General features: G+C 39.7%; 2 protein-coding genes across 3 annotated transcripts in view; one reads left to right on the top strand and one right to left on the bottom strand.

Annotated features, from left to right (window-relative positions):
* Positions 1-23,309, bottom strand: part of DOCK1 (dedicator of cytokinesis 1) — a 599,368-nt gene that overhangs the window by 367,408 nt on the left and 208,651 nt on the right. The window lies entirely within an intron of this gene.
* FAM196A (family with sequence similarity 196 member A) overlaps positions 1-23,309 on the top strand; it is a 64,235-nt gene that overhangs the window by 36,452 nt on the left and 4,474 nt on the right. The window contains exon 3 of the mRNA XM_019502994.1: positions 8,587-8,658. Within this exon, the coding sequence (XP_019358539.1) occupies positions 8,587-8,658 (72 nt within the window). The remainder of the gene's footprint in view (positions 1-8,586; positions 8,659-23,309) is intronic.

Raw genomic sequence — 23,309 nt, 5'->3', positions numbered from 1 at the left:
CTTGTCCCCATCCCTTACCTGTTTGTCCGCTGAGCTTGCCGGTGCATGCATGTTCTTATTTCGCTGACTCCAAAGGTATCTACCTTAAAGTCCTGGTACTACAAAGACATATTCCTAGAATTGTCTGTGATAATGCTCTTTAGAAATGTGATGCTTTACAGCATGCATGTGTGATGCCTAAATGTGTATACTGTAAATGGTTCCAATTGGACTAGTAACAGGAGCACGTTCTAAGTCTTTGAAAAATTAGGGCTTATGTTTTTGCTACTCACCTACAAAACCACTTCAAGAGCTAAAAGCTCTCCAAAACTGCCAATTTAAAAGGACTTCAAAAGCCCATTGCTTTAAAGCTAATTAAACAAGTTTGCTTAGAAGTGTTACAAAATACTTAGAATACTAAATGGTGAAAAGAAAGTAAATAGGGATTTATTAATTACTATCTTTCACAATACAAGAACTAGGTCACGCAATGAAACTACTAAGTAGTAAGTTTAAAACCAAAAAAAGGAAGTTCTTTTTCACATAGTATATAATTCAAGTGTGGAACTCATTGCCACAAAATGTTGCGGAAGCTGACAGTTTAACCAGCTTCGAAAAAGGACTGGACAAATTCTTGGAGGAAAAGTATGTCAGTAGCTATTGAGCATGGGAGTTTGGGATACAGCCTCCGAATCAGAATTCCCTAGACCTTAAATGCTGGAGGCTGCAAGTGAGAAGAACAGTGAAAAATCCCATGGTCATACCCACTTCCGCCTCCCTTTCCAGATTACTCTCTGCCACTGCAACACAGGATACTGGGTAAGATGGAATTATGGTCTGACCAGTAAGTAGCATCTCTTGTGTTCTTTTTTCTTATGTACCTTTAAATATTCAGAAAAAAAGTTTGTTGACCCTGTTTGGTGCATTAATGCAACGTGCATCTGGAACAGACTCACTTCTATAAAAATCATGCCTCCAAGTAATATGATCAATATAAAGGATTCCCTACCTGAAAAGAGAGAGGGGTATCGGACAACAGGAAAGCTATTTTTCCAAGGCCTTTGCAAACGCATTGCATTTTTAGATAATGCTGAACAGCATATAAAACTAGACTTGATTTACCCTCCAAAGAGTGCTTAAAGACATAAGCAGAAATAGAATCTGGGTTTCATTTTCGTAGCTCAATGGTCTCCCAGCTAGTAGCAACTCAAATTCAGCAAATCCAAGACGGGTTCTATTCTCAGCTCTACATCTTTCCAATTAATTCCCTATCTATTTATGCATGTTGCATCACTTTCATATGAGAGGTTTGATCAGCCAGTGTCCAGATCTGTAAAAAGAAAAATAATACTACAGAAATATAGCTCTGAAGTTGTTAATTCTTCAGGGCAGTGACTGTGCCTTCCTTTAAAAAGATATATTCCCTAGTACATTAGGATGCTCCAGCACTATCAAACATAACAGTAATGTAAATACTATGGGTTCCTAGAATGCCTGCTGACAGATACATTAATTTTAGTTCTTCTGGAGCTGCAAGTGTCTCTCTGAATAAATACTGTATATTTTCACATTTACTTCACTACTTATTGTGATTGAGCTGAATAATAAATCAAATTTCCTAACACTCAAGTCATTACTTTCCTTATTGCTTGTTAAAGAAAATAACTGACTTGCAAGGATTATACCCAATTACCTACAGGGCAATGTAAGGAGACTCAATTTTCCTCCAGCATACACGTTGTGAACATTTCCATCCCCCCAACTAAAAACCAGAGCTTCTTTCTTAATACTGTTCCTGAAAGTAAGTGAGAAAAATAAAAAAAGAGGGCTTCTTTCAGTCAGAAAAGTCAGAATGAAGCACAAACAGAAAATAATTTATAAGATGAGATTATAATGGCAAATTCTACCTGTATCTTCTCGTCTCTCAACCACTAGCGCCTCATAGCCTCCACATCCAGTCACTGCTCTAAGAAAACACTTTCTCTCTCTCTCTCTCTTAAAATGTTGGTTTTCATCCATTTTCTTTGCTGTTGAACCAAACTGCAGAGCCAGTTCATGTGCCTATCCTCCCACAGTTGTGTTCCCATGCTAAAGCATGGTGGAATTTGGAATGACCAGGCTCCACTGCACTGCAACACAACACATTTGATACAGAGCTTATCCAGGAGTACATCAGAAGACTGCTGGACACCTAATAAGTCATAAAAAAGTCCAGATGAAATTGAGTATAACAAAGGAGCAAGATCAGGTATTCACTCACAGTGCTTCCTTGGCCATGGTTTAACAATTAAAACACAAGAAGATTTTAGATTCACTGGCCTGCCTTGTGAGTTTACAGGCAATTCCAAGGTCAGAAAGCATTTCAGAATAAAGAGATAGAATGGACAGATCAACTCAGCAGAAGCTTGAAAAATGTTTTTTTTAAATTGCAAAGACATAAAAATGTATACAAGTAAATAAAATAAAGCTACCCAAGCTAACTTAGCTTGATGGCTATCTAGCCACAGGAGCCTGATCTCAGAACAGGCTAATTTATCTTACTTCACAAGAGGGATTTACAGCCCATCTTGCGCTCCATGACATCACAGCAAAACCACTGCCCATTAGGTTAAAGTTTACTCGTGCTACCACAGCTTCCTCACCGCCAAATTTCCTAAGCCACGGTGAGCTCCACAGGCCAGATGCCAATTCTTCCCAGGCTGCATTTGGCCCGCAGGCTAGAGGCTGAACACCTCTGCCCTAGAGTAAAGATGATTAATATCCTTGATAAAAATTTAAAATTCAAGAAATAATTTAAACTCCATCAACCATTCTATAGAACCATTCTGTTCAAACCAAGCAGGTAATAAGTTCTCGTATAAATACCATGTCATAACCACCTCCAGTACTCTCTAGGTTTAAGGAAACATCTCCAATCATTAGAGTAGTTAAAGACAGATAGTACAGCAAATACATCTTCTGAAGAAAAGGCTCGATGTGTTCAGTACAAAAGAGTGACATTTCTGAAGAGAGGTGATCCAGTCACTGTACAGCTTTAAAAAACTTCAGGGATATGTAAAGTTTTGCACAAGGTACTTGGAAATAATCTGTTAACTGTGTACAGTGGTACAATTTGAGAAGGACTAAGGCTCTGCTCAAGTTCAGTAGTGCTGAGTATTTTCCTTGCCCCCCTTTGCCCTCTCTCCCCCCCACCATGAGAAATCAGGGTGTACATGTTAAGGCTCTTTAAACACCAAAAATCCCTTTTGAAAACTTAATCCAACACAAAGAATGGATTATTTCATGAAGCCAAGAGAGAGAACTTTATAGCAAATGTAAGTCTGGAATTGATAATGCATTAAACAATCCAATGTCTTACAGAAATGTTTGGGAAAAAATAAGATGTTGCAATCAGATGACTGGCCAACCTAAAAGGGCACTCCCCAGTTCCCATTTAAGTGGGAATTTTAGTATCGCACTGTAGTTATTACAAGTATGGCATTTCTAGTCTAGGCTTAGTGCTTTAAACTAATTGACAAACCATTTCTGATTTAACTTTAAGTACACTCAATAATATCATTAACAAAGGAAATAGTAAATGGTGTGTATACTGATTTTGAGTGTACTTATCAAAAAGATACAACTTTATTTTTAATGGACAGGTATTCTAATGATTGATATCTAATAATTACATGAATTCTCCTTGAAGAGCTTCAATACGTTGTGCCATTACATTTCGTTGAACACCATAATACTGCAAGTACATGCCCAGTGTTCTAAACTGATAGACAAGAAGTATGTTCAGGTCCACTCCCTCCCTTCCCCGGAAGTGTCACCACATCTCATCATTCTTTTCCCTTTTTCCCCCCACAAAGAAACCTTTCTGGCTTCTAACAACTTTCTAATTATGAGAGACCAAGAGCAGAAGAAATCAGAATTCAGGACAGAAGGAAGGGGAACCAGTCAGGATACACTAACACATGACCTTGCCACCAGTGATTTTACACAGCAGAGTCCCGTGAGCTGCATGTAGTGGCAGGGATCGGGGAAGGCAGCCAGCTGCATCGTGTAGGGCTCCCCCCACATGGTGCGCAAGTGCCGGGAGCTGCAGGTAAGCCCTGTACAATAGAGGCATGATGGCCTGGGTCCACTCCTCACTGCCACATGCAGCTCCCAGAACTGGCCAGAGGCATACCGCCTGCACATGGCACAAATAACCTAAGGGCCCACCACCTGCAGCTGCTGCCACCATCAGCGGTGGGCACTGTGCACCATGGGGGAAAACATATGGGGGGTTCCCTACACCCCCCTGTTCTCCCTCATCCCACAAACACCACCCACACCCTGCTCACTCCCCCCACACAAACCACTCACATATACAACCCCCTACATTGCCAACATACCCTACATCCCCCAAACACAGCCATGCCCCCTCACAAACCCCCAACCCATATCCATACCCCACCATACACACCCACCCCTCCAACTGCACTCCACATACTCCCCACAGTGTACAAGAGTAAGACTTTATTTTGAGCCGTTATGCAATCACCACCATAAACGTTACACAAATGCACATAAATCCCAACAAAAATATATTTTGAAATAAAATTAAAATACTTTATGATAGATATTTGACTTTTAGTATATGATTAGTTTTTTTTTCCAGTTCCAAGATGGCAACCCCCCTCCCCAAAGGAGTACTTCTGGGGTAAGGGGCGGGACTTCCGGTGGCAAAGGTTAGGGATTAATGGGTGGGACTTCCAGTCCAAAGATGGCAACCAGGGGGTGGGGCACCTGTCAAGGGACAGGGCTACCGTTGTGGTACTTCACGCTCACCAAAATTCATTAAGCAGTCCTTCGGCCGAAAAAATTGCCCACCCCTCCCGTAAGGGATAAACTGCCAAGTGACTAGAAATTAGCCAGCTTCAGAAGGAATTGTTCAAACAAAGATGTAAGAGTCTTAACAAAAAATAAAACCCCAAAAACAAATAATAAAATTGAGATTTTAATTAATAGTGATAATAACTTCAAACTTACGGTTGCAACAGCAGCTAACTTATCATCCTTTTATAGATACAGTATCCTGTATTACTACACACAGTGTGTAACCTTTACTTTTTCTGTAAGATAATTTTCTCAAGGTTTCAGCAATTTGGTGTACATGACCGTGACATTTTAGCAATAATTTCTCAGTGACCACCTAGAATAGAAATTGGCAACCTTTGCCCCGTGAACCAGAGTTTGCAACCTGACTTCTTGCTGTGGCCTGCAAGTCTCCACACCCTGCTATGAGTTCTAGCCACTTGCACTTAATCCTCACTGCAGATAACTAGCCCCCCTGCAGCAAGGTAAGTGCAGGTATGAGAAAGGAGCAAGGTGCCATGGAGGGGAGAAGCAGCTCAGTGCAGTTCTGCATAGCTGGACCATCCCAGGACAGGCGGGACCTCTTTGCAGTCCAGTGACCAAAGCTTGCTGACTCCTGACCTACTGGGGCTGGTGATGATGGAAAGAAAAGAAAACAACAGAATACTGCCACTTGGGTACAATATTGATTATATAGTGCTTCATTAAGGGCTCTCCTTCTGCTAAAATGCTGAATGGTAAGAGGTCTGCAGATCAGACCTTGCTCTATATGCCTTTAATTAAGAACTTTATAGAAGTTTGATACAGGTACTCTGGGGCTCAAATCAGAAAGTTTGGGAACTACAGGACTAGTGTACATGTCCAACCAAAATCTGGCAAATATTCATCTTTGGAGTGAAGTCTATATTCAGACAACAATGCTGCCTACTTTCTGAACTAGGTCACAGCAGCTATCACTTATGAGCCAGCGCAAATAAAACCTTTACCAATTCAGAAGTACAGCTATTTATGATGTACTTGTACTGTGAAATGTTACTACACAATCTCTTGGGTGGAAGACTAAATATATCCTAACTCTTCATTTAGGAGACTCTTGTTTCTAAAGTTAGAAAACTTACATGTCATGAGAGAAAGATATTGAGCCATCCCACTAACAGACGACAGGCAAATATTCAATTAATTACCAGTAAAAAACCAGCAGTTTCCCTGAAAGCAATACTACCAGAATACAGTTAACTACCCTGTGAAGAAAAAGAACTTTACCAAAAGCCTAGTTCTGTTCCTAAATTTTGAACCCAGAAGATTTAAACTTAAGATTTAAAATGTTCTTATCCGTGAAGAGTGGGTATTACTAATACTACTGCACTTAATACAATTCACACTGCTGTCTCTAAAGTGCTTTAAAAATTATATACAAGAAATTGTCCCTAGCTTATAGGTAAAAACAAGATGCAACTTGCCCTGTTATTGTTATCATTACCATAGCACATAATAGCACAAGGCATGGCCTCAGATTCTGCTGGGATAGGTTGTGCACCAAATAGCTAACGAACTAAGTAGTTAAGTCAAAGCCAAGGATAGGCTGCTTGCAGACATTTAAAACAAAACAAAACAAAAAAAACACGTTACTAGAACCAGCAGCGTGTTACTTTGACCCAGGTCTGCAGGATCTGTCAAGATCAGGTGCTTCAGCAGGGTTTTTGGTGCTTTTAGCTAAAGCTGATTCTATCAGCTGTTTGATAAAAGTGCCAAAAAAGCCCCACTAAAGTGCCTGATCTTTACAGATATTGGGTAAGCCAGGCTGAAGTAATGCACTGCCTCTTCTAGGCACGCACAAGGCTCAATGCAGAAATGCACCAAGTATAAAGTGCCATGGGGGGGGTATGTCTGCAAGCACTCCTAATTATTTGATATGCTCTCTGCTACTAGTGCACATGAACTGATTAGCAAAAATTAAACAACAGACAAATCCTATTGATTTATTTTGTTCTAGGAAAATAACATCTATGTAGTTCAGTTATTTAAATACACAAACCGAGAAGAAATAGGAAAGCCTGAGAACGGTGACAGACGGGATAGACTGTTCTGAGAAAGAAAACAGCAAAAAAAGTTCAGGAATGGAAGAGTTCAGCAATTGTGAGAATTCCCAACTTTCAGATATCGCTGTGTATTTAGCAACATTAATGAAGATTTCTGAACTGTTAAGTAATAGTTATTTTCCAGTTCAGAATTAGGCCTACAGAATAACTTGAGCAATATGTTCTACATTAATATTTTATATTATACTAGTTGAGCCTTTTGAAGCACAATATGGTATTCAAGTTTTAATTTAAGTAAACAAAAATTATGTCCACACACAGCACAACATTGGGCTGTGCACACATACATTAACTACTGCATGGCCACATCTGCACAGCACTCCAGCCAAGTTAAAAGTCAGAAGACCTAACTGGGCCATGTGGAGAGCCACATTAATGCAAGTATACCATTTATGATATCCAAACTAGGTCCACAGCCTCTCTATGATGCTGCACTGTGTCACTGAGGTATATCCTATGGCACAGTATTTTCCATTCAGGTTTCTTTACTTTTGCCTATCGGTGAGAGGAAAGGCAAACTCTAGTAATTAGTAAATAGTTTTTCTTCCAAAAAATTTACTGTATGAATTAAGTATCAGTTAATTTTATCATTCCTGGTATTACCATGTTAAACTAGGTAAGGGAAATTATTAAATTAAAATGATTTCAAAGTGACATTTAAAGAAAAAAAAAAAGCTATTGACAGTCTGAAAATTGACCTTTACTTCAAGAAGTTTAAGCACAAGTTATGCAGCTTTTCCTCAAACGTATTATTACTATGAATACAACTGGAACTGAAAAAAGGTGGGGTTATTTTCCAGTGTAAAATTCATTTGCCATGTAGAAAAAATACTTTTCATGACACAAAATACTGTATTAAAAACAAACAGGAGTTTATTTTAAAAGAGTTTCTGCCCACATGGGGGGGTGAGGCACCTGTCAATACAAATGATCACTAAAGTTTTACCCATTCAAATCAAATAGAAATCCTACTTCTATAAATTTAATGCACTTTGTCTCTGGTGTGAGAAGCACTTTCAAAAAAGTCTCCCAAGCCCTTCACAACAACATAATATGGAGAGTAGACAAGTAAGAGAAGTATGAATGCTGTACTTTCTTGGTTTTTTAATTCTGTCATTCTACCACAATCCTTCATCCACTTCCAGAGAAAATTCCCAAATAAGTACACATTTATATCTTCCAGAAATATACAATTCTAACTACTGCTAGCAGAGTCTCTGTGGTTTGCAGAAGTTTCTGAGAAGACTGCGTAGGAAAGCATAAAGACAGAATTGCTGCGTCTATACTAATTGCACAGTAATGTATCACTTGGGTGCACCAAAAACATGGTCTAAAAGCTGACATTCACATAATATGGTTTGCTTAAAGCTTTCTACAGAAACATCTACAGAAGTAGACTTTACATGAATTATTGCATTCCCCCTCTAATGATTAAATACACTTTCTTCGTATTTTTCAAAATTCCCCTCACCTTCATATTATAAACCTATGGTGAAAAACACTAATTCTGGAAGCATATTCTGAAAGACAGTTAGCTTTCACGCTCAACACTAAAATGGAAATAGAATGCTGAACTTTTGGTTGCTTTGAATAGCAACAATAGTGGACAGAAACCAAGGCTACAACAGTCATGTGTAATGACCTCATGTTCTTATCTTTGTAGGCTTTCGTATCGGACTGGGCAAGACACAGCTAACTGTGACACATGCAGGAACAGTGCATGTATTATCTATAGGTAGGTTAAAAATTATAATATTCCCAAGTTTTACTGAGTGAAAGCCATGATTTTATCCACTGATGCTGGATCAGATGGTAGCCACTATTATAGATTGTGATTTCAAAAAGCTGAAAGTAGTGCCAGAAGACCAGGCAATTAGTCTTCATTTCACTATAAAATTCCATGAATAATATATATTTAGAGATTAAAGTAGTGCACAGAACACAGGTAATCCATGAATTAGGCAGATTCTTTGCACCTTTGCTTTGCAAGTTTCACTTGTTTTTTTAAGCAACATTCTAGTATCCTCAAAGGTTTTGCATAATCTGCATCTTGAACCACCTTAAAGAACCCTCATATAGTCTTATGTCTGGATTTTTGTACAGGAAAAAGGGGGAAGGCATGCACATACTGAAACAGGTTTGATTCCACTACATATAATGAAAGGGCAGGTATCCACTTGCATTTGATTCAATCTGCACAAAAGGCTCCTTAAAAGTTCCCACAGAAAGAACTGAGGGAGTAGAGAGAACGGGATCTGTCCAGGGGATCAGATATTAATCTACCATTAATAACCACTACATCTCTGGAGCCAGGAGAGGCAGCAGTAGCAGTGTCTGTGGAGTGGTTTTTCAGAGACTCCAGGCCCCTATGAATTGCCCCCATCTGCACCCTTCAGCAGGCTGCACACTGCTGCAGAGCTCATATTCTAAACTTTTTCAGGCTTTTTCCACTGAATGTCCAGGTATAAAAGGTCCTTGCAACAGATGCAGTCAGATCACTAACACTTGCATACTGTGGTTATGCCACTATGAACACGAGTGGGGCATCTAGGCAACCACCCCAGGTGCCAATTTTGGGGAAGAGAAAGAAAACCAAAAAAAGAAACTCCCAGCTGCTGCCATAATTGGACTCATGCTGGTTGTGCCGCAGCAGCTGGAAGTCGCCACTTCCCCTGCATTTGACAGCTGCCCAGGGCATCCAGCTACCACTCGTCATACCTCTGAGTGGTAACACCTGCTCCTAAACTTCTACTGATGCAAGTCACAAGATTAAAAGCACAACAAAAGATATACCTAGTAGCAACTGTTTGAAATGCAAACTCATTTCTTAACTAAATGCTTGCCTTATTATATGAAAGTTTATCAGACTTGCCATCATGAAGGTGAGTTAATATTCCCCCCAGGCAACTAGTAAGCAAACTTTCTATAGAAAGGGATATATGAGATTTTACAAATTTCTGAACAAAAGCCACGAAATATGCATTACATATTATATAAAATGTGTTAGAGGGAAAAACACAAAAACCCTGCATTTTAATGGCTGCCACTTTAGATTTACTTCCGAGCAGAATAATTCTACACTTAATGTATCATTCATGAGTCTTTTATGTACGTATAAAGATTATTATTATTCATCATATATTTCCTAAGTTTATGATTTATTGATAAAAATAGATCATTGTATGCAATGTCACCGTCACCTCTCTGATGTCAAGCTGTATCAAGTAGTAGTAGCAGTAGGTTTCGTTTTTAAATAGCTGAGGATAACGAGCTTTTCTGTATTATGTGATCCAGCAAAGTGTTTCAGATAGCTTTATATATCAGTCATGGCTGCATGAGGATTTGTAAAGAAGCATTTGAGAGAAAACTTAGAGAACATCATAATCAGATACAGATGCACTTTTGACAGTGTTTACCTGGAAAAATGATGCTCCTCAAGCAAGACTTCTGCATGTCTAGAACCATAGCAGATAGAATACAGGATGAAAGTGTAAATGACAAATCTTGTTTGCCTAACATGAATTGTGTCACTAAATTCATTAGTATAAACTATTGACTTTTTTGTACATACATCTATGCATACTTTATGTGAACTGTCCCATCAACAAAGGTAGCTTGTCACATACATCAAGTTAAACATTTGGCTGCTTTGGTTGAGACCTGTGTGAATAAAATGAGCAGGATTTTGCCCAGAGTCACTGGATCACTTGTCAGATGGGCACTGACCAGTTGATTAAACTTAAGTGTTCTGATAAAAAAAAATCTACCGTTAATAAATACCAAGTCAGAATTTGTTACAGCAGTAATGTTTCCAAGTTCCTTACAAAGCTGGATCTGTTCCATTGCTAGAAATCAATCAGTGAGCATGAGATATAAACATACTCTTCATGTCTCTAAAAAGTAACTCCTAGGGCCCTTGAATGTTAAATTGTGTAAAATATTCTGGAATAACTGCATGCACAGCTCACTTTCTGCAGGCTATCCTATTTCTTTGCTGAAAAGATTAAAGCTAATCTATTTTATATCAAAGTGCTTCAACAGTCGATAACTGACTGAGCTATGGCATACTTTTCATCCCATGTTTTAGACTGACAACCTAATTATTCTTATCCCACTACAGTCTAGTCTAAAAAAAAAAAAAATCCTGGGTGTCTTTATATGTTTCAGGTCAGATGAACAAACAGAATGGCTTTAAATTACACTGCTGTCTAAAAAACTCCTTTTTTCTCTTGTTCGAAAAGCTTGGGAAATACTTTTGAAAATTATTTCAGATTCAAGGACCATGGTTCACAAGAATACGTACCACAAGTCCATTAATTTTATCACATTTTTTTTTACCCACCTTGCTCAGCTTTGCAGAGAAATAGGGACTTAGGAATGATGGTATCTGAAGCAGGGATGCAACAATCTATTTATTCCTCCTCCAAAGTGAGGACAGAAGAGGAGAAACAATAACTAGCTCAGCTACAGTTGTCTCTGGTCAACTCTGCAGGAAAGAAAGATACACACCATTCCTTTCCTAAGGTAGACTGCAAAATAACAATCAAACCTTACATTATTAAAAGCTCAGGTTCTGCTTCAGCTAGCTAGAAAAAATATAAGTAGAAACAAATTAAAGAGCTATGTTGATTTCCAGTAGGCTGTTCTTACAGCACAGTTCTTCAGCTGCATAAAGAACTGCTGAAAACCAAATTACAGATGGTAAATGGGAAATTTCTGCCTCTTGTAGAACAGTAACAGTTTGTAGAGTATTGCAGTAATAGGATACCATATGTACTCTAATCCAGGATAAGGTTTCTTTCTCCATTCAACTTAGACAGGGGAGCCTCATCTTGGATTCAAGTACCAGCCTGAGGCAGGTACGTGCTATGGCTCCGCTTATGGCCTCAAACCAGGCCTAGGTCTGAGCCTGGGCCAACTGCTGCTGCCTGCCCTGGCAGGGCCAAAGCTGCCACCACCACTGATATTTGCCTGGGCTTGGGCCACTGTCTGGCTGGAGCCAGGGTCAGAGCTGCTGCTGCTGCTGCCGCTGCCACTGTCACTGCCCAGCCAGGGCCAGAGCCACAATGTGCTCAGTGCCTCAGACCAGAGCTGAAGCCAGAATTGCCACCAGCTACGGCAGGGGGAGCAACTGGTGGAAGAGGAAAATGGTTAAGGAGCAGGTGGGGCAATCAGTGTGGGGGAGAGGGAGGCCTGCAAGGGATATGGGTCCAACTGCCTGGTCCCTCCATCACTTATCTCCACACCGCATGCCCATCCCCACCCTCCGCCACCATTACCCCTGTTGCAGCAGTGCAGGGGAAGAATTTAAGGTGACCTTCCAATAATTAGATTCTATACATGGAAAATTATAACAAATGTATAACTTTCCATGTGTTGGGGGTTGTTTTAAACTTAAAGTAATCTTGTATTCAAGTAAATAAAGACCAGTTTAAAGCAGAGTAGTCGGCAGCCACTAGAATTGACAGCTAAAACTCCTCCTCTTCCTACTGAAAGGTTCTAGTCTTAGATAACAAACATCTGGGGCATCACAATAGATAGAGAGAAGTGTTTTTATAATAAAATGACAGGCTAATTACTCTTAAGTGGACTCAACATAAAAAGGCTTATCCAGCCCCATTGCAATAAATGCCAGCCATACCACTGACCTCAGTGGGAGAAGGTGGGTCAGGTCCATATTTTGTACCGAATTTGCAAGTGTGGACTTGCAAACCTACCTTAAGTATCCTAAATCCCTGTAATACAGGAAACTAACATTCTACCACTGAAGTCAGCAAGTTGCAGGTTGTCCCTTTCACTTTTAAGCTATTAAATTGATAACTAAAACTAATACTGAAATTTATGTTAAAAACATTTCACCACATTTGACACTAGCAGCACTATAGTTAAAGTGGCTCAATACTTTCCATTACAGTGGTTCCTTGTAAACTGAAAAATTCAGCCAAAACATCTCCAATTTGGCAATGCTGGGCATCTAACACAAGGTAAATTTTAATGAAAAAAACAAGCTCATCCCCCTTTACAGAACCAGACTAAGTAAAAATATGTTAAGGGCAGGACAACGGGACCAGGGATCTTGCTCAGAACCACAAGGCAAGAAGCAGGCTGGAAGGCTAAGAACAGATCAATACCTTGGAGGAAGCAAAGGAAATTTATGAAAAGAGGAGACCAAAGCAACATACCTTGTTTACAAAAATGTAAGGCTGACCTTAGGGTTTTCTGCTCTCCCAGACTATTAAAATAAGTGACATTGAAATCTCTAAAAACAGGAGAAAAGCTAAGGTGCTTGCTAACACAACATTAATTCTGCCTTCTCTGAGTGATGAGCTGATGCATGAACACATCATATAGGCAAACACACTCTCCATATAGTACAGACTTGTCCAACTTCTTAGTGGATGGGGCTGCACTAGAAACCAGAGTCCTACTGCAACGGACATACAGGAGGGTGGGCAGGCCCCCCTCACCTCCTTGGCCATGTGCTTCCCCACTGCACCAAGTCACGGTTTCCACTAGCACTGCAGACTGGGCTGAGCCATGTTGCCTTGCCCTTCCTTGGGGTGAGGCCAAGAAGTAAAAGCCATTGAAGGGATGGGAAACCTAGAGACCCCAGCTACAGCAGCAGCTGGAGCAATGAGGGAACAGTGATCAGGGAATGCAGGGGGCCCACAGATTAACCCCTCACATGCCACATGTAGCCTCCTGTTAAATAGCCCTTATATAGTGCATGACAACTGAACTAAAGTCTAATGCCTTCTCTTTGCTAAGATAGGATTTGGGCTTAGGTGAGCTGTACAGAACATAAGCACTTATACCAGCCTCCCATTCAAATTCAAAGCCTGCAAACAAGGAACTACGCCACTATTTTTAAATCATCAATCCTCACACATTGTTTTAAAACCCACTCATACTCATCCATAGGCCATCTAAAAATGCATTTTCCATTAACCCACATACCAGCCTCATATCACATCACTGCTGATAACCTCCATGGCAAGATGACTCCTCTTCACCAAACCCAATAAAGTATGTATCATGCTCAGCTGAGATGAGGCCTACTGGATTTCCCAAAAAACACATACCTATAGGGAAGGGTCTTAGACTAAAATCGATTTCCTTATAATCACTGTATAAACTGTACTGATTAATGTCACTACCAATGAATGCAGTATAATGAAAAGTCAATGCAACAGAAATACATTCAGACAATCCCCAGCGGCAGCTGCCATTTCCAGAAAAGGCAGAGTTTAGATTGTGTGGGCACACAGATTTACACTATTTCCTGGGTTTCTGAAGTCTGCATGTCACTGAAATAGTCTTTCTGGAAGGGCATAAGATCCCCAAGGACAACCTTAACTTTGTCTTAACAGCTTGTTAGAGTGAATTTCATGGAGTTTAAGGCCAGAAGGGACTGGTTAAACTGTCCCCTCTGATCTCCTGTATGTCACCGGCCATTTTATTTCACCCTACCACCTAGTAAACCCTCAAGAGAGTAAACTCTTTGTAAGAAGTGGAGAACAGAAAAAAAATCAGGTTCCATCACTGCTTGACCTGATAGAAATTTCTTTCCTGGATCCAAAGCTAGTAATCAGCTTGACCCTGATTGAGTGAATAAGTAAACCAGAAAGGCATCTGTCACTACCACCTCAAAGCACCAATCTACCCCATCCAATGCCCAGTCTCTAGCTGTGGCCAGTTTCCTACTCACTCAGAATACCCCTCTCCATTAATGCACTGCAAGAGGAAAAAAGATCATTCTCCAGCCCTGAAACATAAGACTTTATTATAGTCTTTTTCTTAACTTGTAAGTGCAGTTATTTTGCACAGTTGAGCCTCTTCTGACAGTATTTTTTACTCTGCCTCAGTTCCCCTATCAATATAATGAAGATAAGAATTCCTTACATTACAGGAGTGGTGTGAAAATAAATTCACTCCATTTGTGAAGCATTCAGATGCTACAGTTCAGTGAGACAGGCCAAGAGGAAATGAATAATTTTATATTCAGAGCAGGGTTTTAATAATGAGAAAGTAAATAGAGACTGCTCAGTAAGTAAGCAGTGTCCATTCTGTGCATATATGAGGATGGGGCCTTACAGGAAAAATAATATGGGACTGCACAGGGGAAAGTAAGATAGTGGAGGAAACCAAGGGCTTCTAGTGCTAAATTATTGCTTACTACGACCACAGTTAAGATGTACCATAATGAATTCCCACAAGGATGTAAGTAATGATTGCACAAAGAACTTTTCCAGCATTTCCAAACTTCTGAGTACTTGATTTTCCAACCTTTGAGTTAATTTAGAAGACTTTTTTGTAATACAAAACAGGTTTAAATTTAAGCAAGTTAACTGTATGGCATGTTCATGCCTTTCTCAAGTGGTCCCCTTTTTATTTTCAAACTGGTGTAAGTGGAGTAGAACAGCATCTTTACAGCAATGAATCAGTTGCCCTGCTGACTACCCAACTGCATCCTCTAATGTGAAGTGCAGCTTAACTGAGAAGCTGGAATGTAGAAACAATTAATGTAATTATCTTTTTCTCAAGATGACACTGCTGGAATATAAATGTGATCTAGCACAATACCCTAATGTCTAAAGATCATACTGGCATAGCAGAAGATTCCAAGTGATCTTCTAAGTCATTCCAGTCCTTCAAACTATTTTTTTTTTATTGTTTTCTTCTTTTATGGGCCAGCTGTACAGTGTTTTGATGTCAAAATACACCAATAATTTTGGCAAAAATTTTACTTACGTTTTCTTAGCACAAGTCACACACATGAGGTTTAAACGTGGTTTAAATTTTGCTTGCATTACTTCTGTCTGCCTCTTTTAAAATATTTATTTCTTCATGCTAAAACTCTACTCTTTCCCACCTTCAAAAAAAAAAATCACCTTTTTCTTCTTCCAGATAAATGGAGAAAAACACTATCTATTATGTATTGAAAAATTAAATACACATTTTATAATTGAAAAAAGAATATTTTTGCTTCTTCATTTTGAGCAGAGTTAACAGATGTTTTTCAAAATCTTAACATTTTAAGTTGGAATAAGTTGAAATGGCATGTTTATCAAACAGCAGGAAGTTGTCTAACCCAGTAACACTGCATATACATAATACTACCTACAAACATTAATTGGACAATGCAGGCCATACTCTGCTAGTATTTTCCATATAAAAATCTCTAAGGAAAAGCTAGTTGTGTGCAGTAGTAGATGAGAAAGTAAAGTCTAATTCCTTCAAAAATGAAATGCTAAATTAACCACTGTATACAGATTTCCATTGGGCATTCAGTACTTCTACTACAAAGAGAGTGGGAAGGACCAATATTTAAGTCTCTAGAAATCAGTACGGAAAAAATTGCATATTAAAGATTAGCTTCTTTTCTCTAAGCTCTATCTTATTTCTGATAGCAAAATTAAAAAAAAAAAAGATTCAAACATTTGCAAAGGGAGGTACACCTTTTTACAGTTCACAAAAAAGCAAATTTAACTGTATTAAATTTCTTAGTGATAGGCATTTCAATTTTTTTATTCTTTGCAAAGAAAATTAAAGAAATGATTGGCTGATGCCAGATTAAACCTGGACTACATAGGCAGATAGTTGCATATATTCCAAGACATTGTGCCAGTGTTCTTTTACTAGGCTTCTCTCATACCAATTGTGCCACCCCTTATGGAGATTTTGTGACGCATTCAAACAAGGTAGAGATTAAATTAAATATTTGTTGTAATCTAAGTACATAGAGAATTAAGCTTCTGTTAAAAGACATGTCCATAGTCCTTCAATATGAAGTCCTTATTATTCTATAATAGCCTGAAAAAAATTAATCATCGTAAAAATATTCAACTTATTTTGGAATTGAAGCAAATTCTAGATCACAAGTAAATTAAAACAGTCCAATTCCCTAACACTGAACAGTAAAATAAACACAGCAAATTAATCCATCAATTTTGTTCTGTCAACAGTTCAAGTACAGAAAAAACCACGGTCGCAAAACATCAGATAATAAATGAAGGTTAAGAGTGACCTATCTTTTACAAAACTTATGTAGATAAGCCACTGAATAAGAATATAAAAACTAAAAAAAGTTATGATATGCTACACCATCAAGACAAATGGAATTACATACTTAAGTCTAATGAAGTCTTACTGTTAAGAGGCAATTGCATTTGCATGCAGAAATTGTGCCAATTCTATCATGCCCAAAACCCACTGGAATAAAATCTTTGCAGCCTGTTATTCTGTGATTATCTTCTAGTGGAAGTGCCCTTTCCAGTCTCGCTAAAATTACCATCACTTGTGAATTTAAATCCTTTAACAACAAGAACCTATGTGGAGGAATAAGCCTTTTGTTTAATATTTTGTGCAGTAACCTTAGGCTTTTACCATGAATTATCTCAATGAAGGACTAAAGAACTCAGAATAGACCCTACCTTTGGTCAGAAATGTCAGAAGTATTCTATAGCTCAATTCAAGGTCATTTCAGCTTCTGAAAAGATTTCTCTTAAAAACCAAATCAGTAGTCAGTTTCTGCAGAGAAAAAACCTGATTAAGTCAGGACTATGGTACTTTGGCACTTGTAAAAAGTTTTTGAAAGCCATATGGACAAATAATTCAGGTATTTTTACTACTTTAAAAAGTTAAAATTTCATTTGAAATTAAGTAATTTGTCTTTGATATTATAATTCCTCTGATTCAATGATCCAGTAACTGAACTGAAAATAAATTATAAGAATCTATGCAACTTAACCCTCTTGATACTAAAGGAACAAGTTCACAGGCTTAAGACATACAGATAAAAGCTAATTCAGTGGCACAAAATCCTCCCAAACTAAATCTTTTGCCTATGAAGGTCAAATATAGTGATAGTCTATAAGCCTGGGATTACCAGGCTCCTACATCGTCCCATGCCAAGAACAGCGCTGATCTGCCTCCACCTGAAGCACGGGTCAGTGCTGGCCCTGGCAAGCAGGTGCAGGATCCAGCTGGAGGCATGGGTCAATGCAGATGCCAGCAGGAGGTGGCACAGAGTGAAGTGAAGTGGGAGCTGAAGGAGCCCCAGCACCCTGTGCCTCCACTCTGAGATCCATGGTGACCTGTGCCTCCACCTGAAGCATGGGTCAGTGTGGGTCCTGGCACAGGAAAGGGGGGAAGGGGAGGGTCATGGAAGTTAAGGAATCCCCAGCACCCCGTGCCTTCACACCAGGACCTGCACTGACCAGTGCTTCACAGAGGCACAGCTCAGCACAGGAGCCAGCATGCAGGCCCAGGGTCACACAGGTCCTGACATGGAGGCACAGGGTGTCCAGGATTTCCCTGGGTCTCATGCCTCCACACTGGGACCCACATGAGATTTCTCTGCTCGTGCAGACACTTCCCTGGGTTGTATCCCCCAGACAGGTGCTCCAGGGTCTTAAGGGACCCAATCAGAAGACTGAGCTCCTTAAGTCCCCAGAGTACCTGCCTGGGGTGGTGGAAGAGCACAGGCAGTTCTGGGCTGCCCATGCTGTAGTGCCACAGACCACTGCAACATCAGCCACAATAAAGCAGCACAATTTATTAGTACCTTTCGTTGTGCACTGATGTGGTGCGAAAAAAGGGAGTGACATCTATTTGCTCTGCATTTGTGCTGCCATAAAAATCATTATAAATCTTTTCAGAAGCTTAAAATTGTTATGGCAGCACAAGAGCGACATCAAGCAACCTCTAATTCTATCCTAAGAATGGAGAAGGGGTTGGGGGGAGTGGGGAGGGCAGGTAAATACAATTCAGATGCCCTTCAAACAACTTACAGACATTAAGTTAAGGTGTTTTAATGTTTGCAGGATCTGGGCTTTATTTGGGACTCTTATCACATACTAGGTAATAAAAATCCAAAACAAAACGCAGCACTTCAGCAATGCTGATGTGATGTTCTGGCTATGATGGTCCAAGAAATATGCACGGTGCAAGAATTCTCGTGGGTGCTATCTTTTATTGGAGCAACTTCAATCTACCTATTTCTCTATGCGCTTGGTCCAATAAAAGTTAGCACCCAAAAGAATTCTAACATTACTTTGTGCCATTAATGTATTAAGACTCAAATATAAAATATGTAAGGTATTCTGAAAAGATATCTACTAATTCTTTAACACCATTACTTATTACATTGCATGCATATGTACTGGACACAAATACTCAGTTCCATTTTGACAAGGATGTATATTCAATCTTGCACAGGCATAAACAGAGTAATTTTAAAGTTTTCTCTATCCCTAGCAGGTTAAAATATATTCGCTTATGAAAACAGTACTGCAGGACTGTACTGTCATCATCCAAAACAAACATGATTGCAAGGTGAAGCACTAAAAAGATGGGGAATGCCAGAATTAAGGTTGCCTGTTTTAATGTTTGCAGGATCTGGGCTTTATTTGGGACTCTTATCACATACTAGGTAATAAAAATCCACAACAAAATGCAGCACTTCAGCAATAGCATAAAGCTGGCCCTTTGTTGTCTATAAATTATATCAGTGTTTAATTACGTGATCATATATACTGTCTTTCCCCAGGATCTCTACCTCATTAAGAGTACAGAACGGACAGTGCTCACTTAATGAGTAGCAATTCAGTTCATCTTCTCATCATTCAATGTGCGACCCCCATCCCATAATTCTGTGTACTATCTGAACCCAGCACTGAAAACAAAATGATTAATTTACTTGGGAGTTTTTCTATGGCGCTCATCCCTATAGCATGTAAGTGCTTTACAAACAAATCACTTTCATGACATCCCTTAGAGGTGAAGGGATATTATTATCTATTTTACAGATGAACTGAAACACAGAGAGATTAAGGTCAAAAGTATCTGCATTAATTTGGGGTTACTTAAATTGAGATGACAGGGACCAGATTGTTCATAGTGTCTAGCGGGATGTAGCATTGTGTATGTTCAAAGCACAGTTCTTTCTTACCTCAATTGCAACTAATTACCACCTCTGAAAAACATGGTTAAGTCAATTGACACAACACAGAACTCTGTGGTCAAAGCAGGAACAGAATCTGGTTCCCAAGGGCAGAATTCAGCTGCTTAACTGTAAGTATCCCTTTTCTTTCCACAATCCCGTTTCATTCACTACAGACCTAATTTACATGACAAGTGAAGAAAGGTCTTAAACAAAACCTTCATTATACAACTTCCAGTTGTCCCTAGACTAACTCCATCCCATATACTGAATAAGGAAGACCAGTATGCCATCACATGTTTTTGCCCTGTCTGCACTAGAATCAGTTAGTTTCCTTTTTTCACTCTGTCCAGGTATCCATAGATTGGGCAGTGAGCACACAGAAGAGAGAGTCTTCCTGTTCTCAAGTCCAGTACATCTTCAGCCCCAGCACAGCCTGCAGCAGCTGAGAGCTACAACTGCAGGGAAAGTCTTGCTCAGCCCTGGGCTGCAGCATGCTCATGTGAATAGATTCTTTTTTTAGCAGAGAAGCTCTAGTGATTCTATCCTAAATATGTAGAAATTGCAGTTCCTTGAAGGTCTATCCCCAAGTTTGGGTAAACGTTCACTGGAATGGCAAAAGATGCATCCTGCTGCAAAGTATGTGGATATCAATATGGTTCATGGAAAAGACAAAGCATAAGTAAACAATCTATGCTTGTTCGCAGAAGCAGTTGAACCACTTCGGCTCTATGTTTAAGAGGAAAAAACAGCAAAAATTTACGCAACTAAATACAGTGTCTTATAACCGGAAGCATTGAGGCATCTTTGTAACAGGCTGTGCTATCAGCACAACCTGTCCTTGTCTTGTATGTTAGGGTTTTTGTTTGTAGTTAGAGGATAATTAACTGGATGAAATAGATACTAGTCTATCACCTTCTACAGGTTCAGACAACCTCAGCATGTCTGAATAATCCTACGATGCCAATGATGCACCCAATCATACGAAAATGTGGAAGAATATACAACCGTGACTTTCATTAAGTTTGGAGGGGATGCTTAGTAAAGAGGTTTGAGAGAACACCTGAAAGTGAATGAGACTGCATGGCACAGGATCCAATAAACAGCAGTGAGCATGGCAAAAAGTCCGATGAAATTCATAGGGAAAAGGTATAAAATGATCAGGAAACAAAATAAGATTATCAATTTTAGAGTTCGAGCAGAAAGGGCATATCAATATAAAATAACATGTAAGCAGGGTCAGAAATGCATAATACTTAGAGACAAAGATAAGGAATTTCAATTTTCATAGCAGCAGAGATGAGCAGCCAACAGCGGGACAGAGCAACAGAAGGCAATGACACCTTTTAGCAGTGGTAATTTAGGTATCTGAAAAGGTTAGAAGCAGGCAACTAGGACGACCAGAAAGAAGATAGTTGGAGGAAACAGATAAAGGGGCCAATATTTAGGGAAGACAGTTTGATTTAGGAGATAACAGAGAGCAGGAAGTGGCATTTTTTAGAAAAAGCCTGGAAGGAGTAATGTCTGGAGCTCTGAAAGACAAAGCAACAGAACTGAACGGAATGGTGTGTAAAGCATGGTGGTCAGAGCCTGGAGATTAAGGATTAAGAAAAAGAGATTCAGCAAGGAATAAGTTATAAGCACAGGCTCAGTAGAATGGAAAGGGCAGAAAGTCACAGGAAGGAGTTAGCAGCATGGAAATCAAAGCAGTTAGACTGGGCAAACACACCTTATGTATCTACTATTTTTCAGTTTCTACCCCACCTACCCAGAACATTTTTTTCAAAAGTGCATTTTGTATACTCACTGAAACATTGAATTATTTTTAAAGGAACAACTATGAATAATGCCTGCATTTTAGTTAGCTCTTTTAAACTGCATACTGAAGTACTGACAACAGTTTGGCAACAAGCAAGTAAAAGTCAACCTGTACTGTTGTACATGCAGTTCCTACTGAAAGTAAAACTCAGTATATAGACCTGGCTCCAATAGTTTAAGTCATTCAGTTCCCAATTGTGTTAATGTTAGTTATTCATTATGATAATTTAGAAACATATAGCTGTTTTGATTAAATGAATTCATTAAGGCTCTCATGACTTCCACTTTCAGTTAGCTGAGAACAATATACCTGTTCTAGCAAAACCACAGCAGATTACATAAAAACACAGCCGGTCAAAAAAGTACGTGATTATTTTTACTGTATTTTATAGTGTGTTTTTGAACATGTGAAACAAGTAAAACTCAGAATTAAGATCAGTGATAGCTAGAGGAGTATATAAAAGTATGCAAGAGAAGGAGTTTTCACATTCTGTCAACTGAAAACTGAAGCAAGTAGCTATTAAGTCATTACCTTGCAATCAAATTATTTGCATCAGCTGGTCTGGATAGATTGCACCCAAGAGTGCTAAAGGAACTGGCAGACATCATAGCACAGCCACTGGCAAGGATATTTGAGAACTCGTGGCGCTCGGGCAAAGTACCGGAAGATTGGAAGAGGGCCATTGTGGTGCCTATCTTCAGGAAAGGGAGGAAAGATGACCTGGGAAACTACAGGCCAATCAGTTTGACCTCAATCCCTGGGAAGATCTTGGAAAAATATATCAAAGAAACCATTCTTGACAGGCTAACAGAAGGCAACATCCTGAGGGACCGCCAGCATGGGTTTGTTGTGGGTAGGTCTTGCCTGACCAATCTCATTTCCTTCTGTGACCAGGTGACGTATCACCTGGACAAAAGGGAAGAGATTGATATCATATATTTGGACTTTAAAAAAAGCCTTTGACTTGGTGTCCCACAATGTCCTCATGGAAAAATTGGGCAACTGTGGCCTCAATTACACCAGTCGCACGGCTGGGGACCTGGCTCCAAGGTCGGACCCAGAGGGTGGTAGTTGACGGAACTGAATCAACACGGCACTCAGTGACCAGTGGTGTCCTCCAAGGCTCTGTTCTCAGACCTGTACTCTTTAATGTCTTCATAAACGATCTGGACTCTGGTGTCAGAAGCGGACTGGCCAAGTTCACAGATGACACCAAACTTTGGGGAACGGTATCCACACTTGAGGATAGGCTAGTGATCCAGGCCAACCTCTACAGGCCTGCAAGATGTGCGGATCACAACCTGATGGCATTCAGCAAGGAGAATTGCAAGGTGCTCCACCTCGGGGGCGGGGGGGAAAAAAACCCATGTCACAATTACAGGCTTGGCAATGCTACACTCACTAGCACCACAACCGAAAGAGACTTGGGGGTCATAATTGACTACGAGACAAACATCAGCCACCAATGTGATACTGCAGCTGGCAAAGCAACCAAAAAACTCTGGCTTGCATCTACTGATGCATCTTGAACAAGACACAGGATGTCATCCTCCTGCTGTACTCAGCCTTGGTGAGGTCACAGCTGGAGTACTGCACTCAATTCTAGGCTCCACAATTCAGGAAG

Source organism: Gavialis gangeticus, unplaced genomic scaffold, assembly GCF_001723915.1.
Source record: "Gavialis gangeticus isolate Ggan-Ray unplaced genomic scaffold, GavGan_comp1, whole genome shotgun sequence".
Lineage (NCBI taxonomy): Eukaryota > Metazoa > Chordata > Crocodylia > Gavialidae > Gavialis > Gavialis gangeticus.
This window is presented reverse-complemented; position numbering and strand designations above follow the sequence as displayed.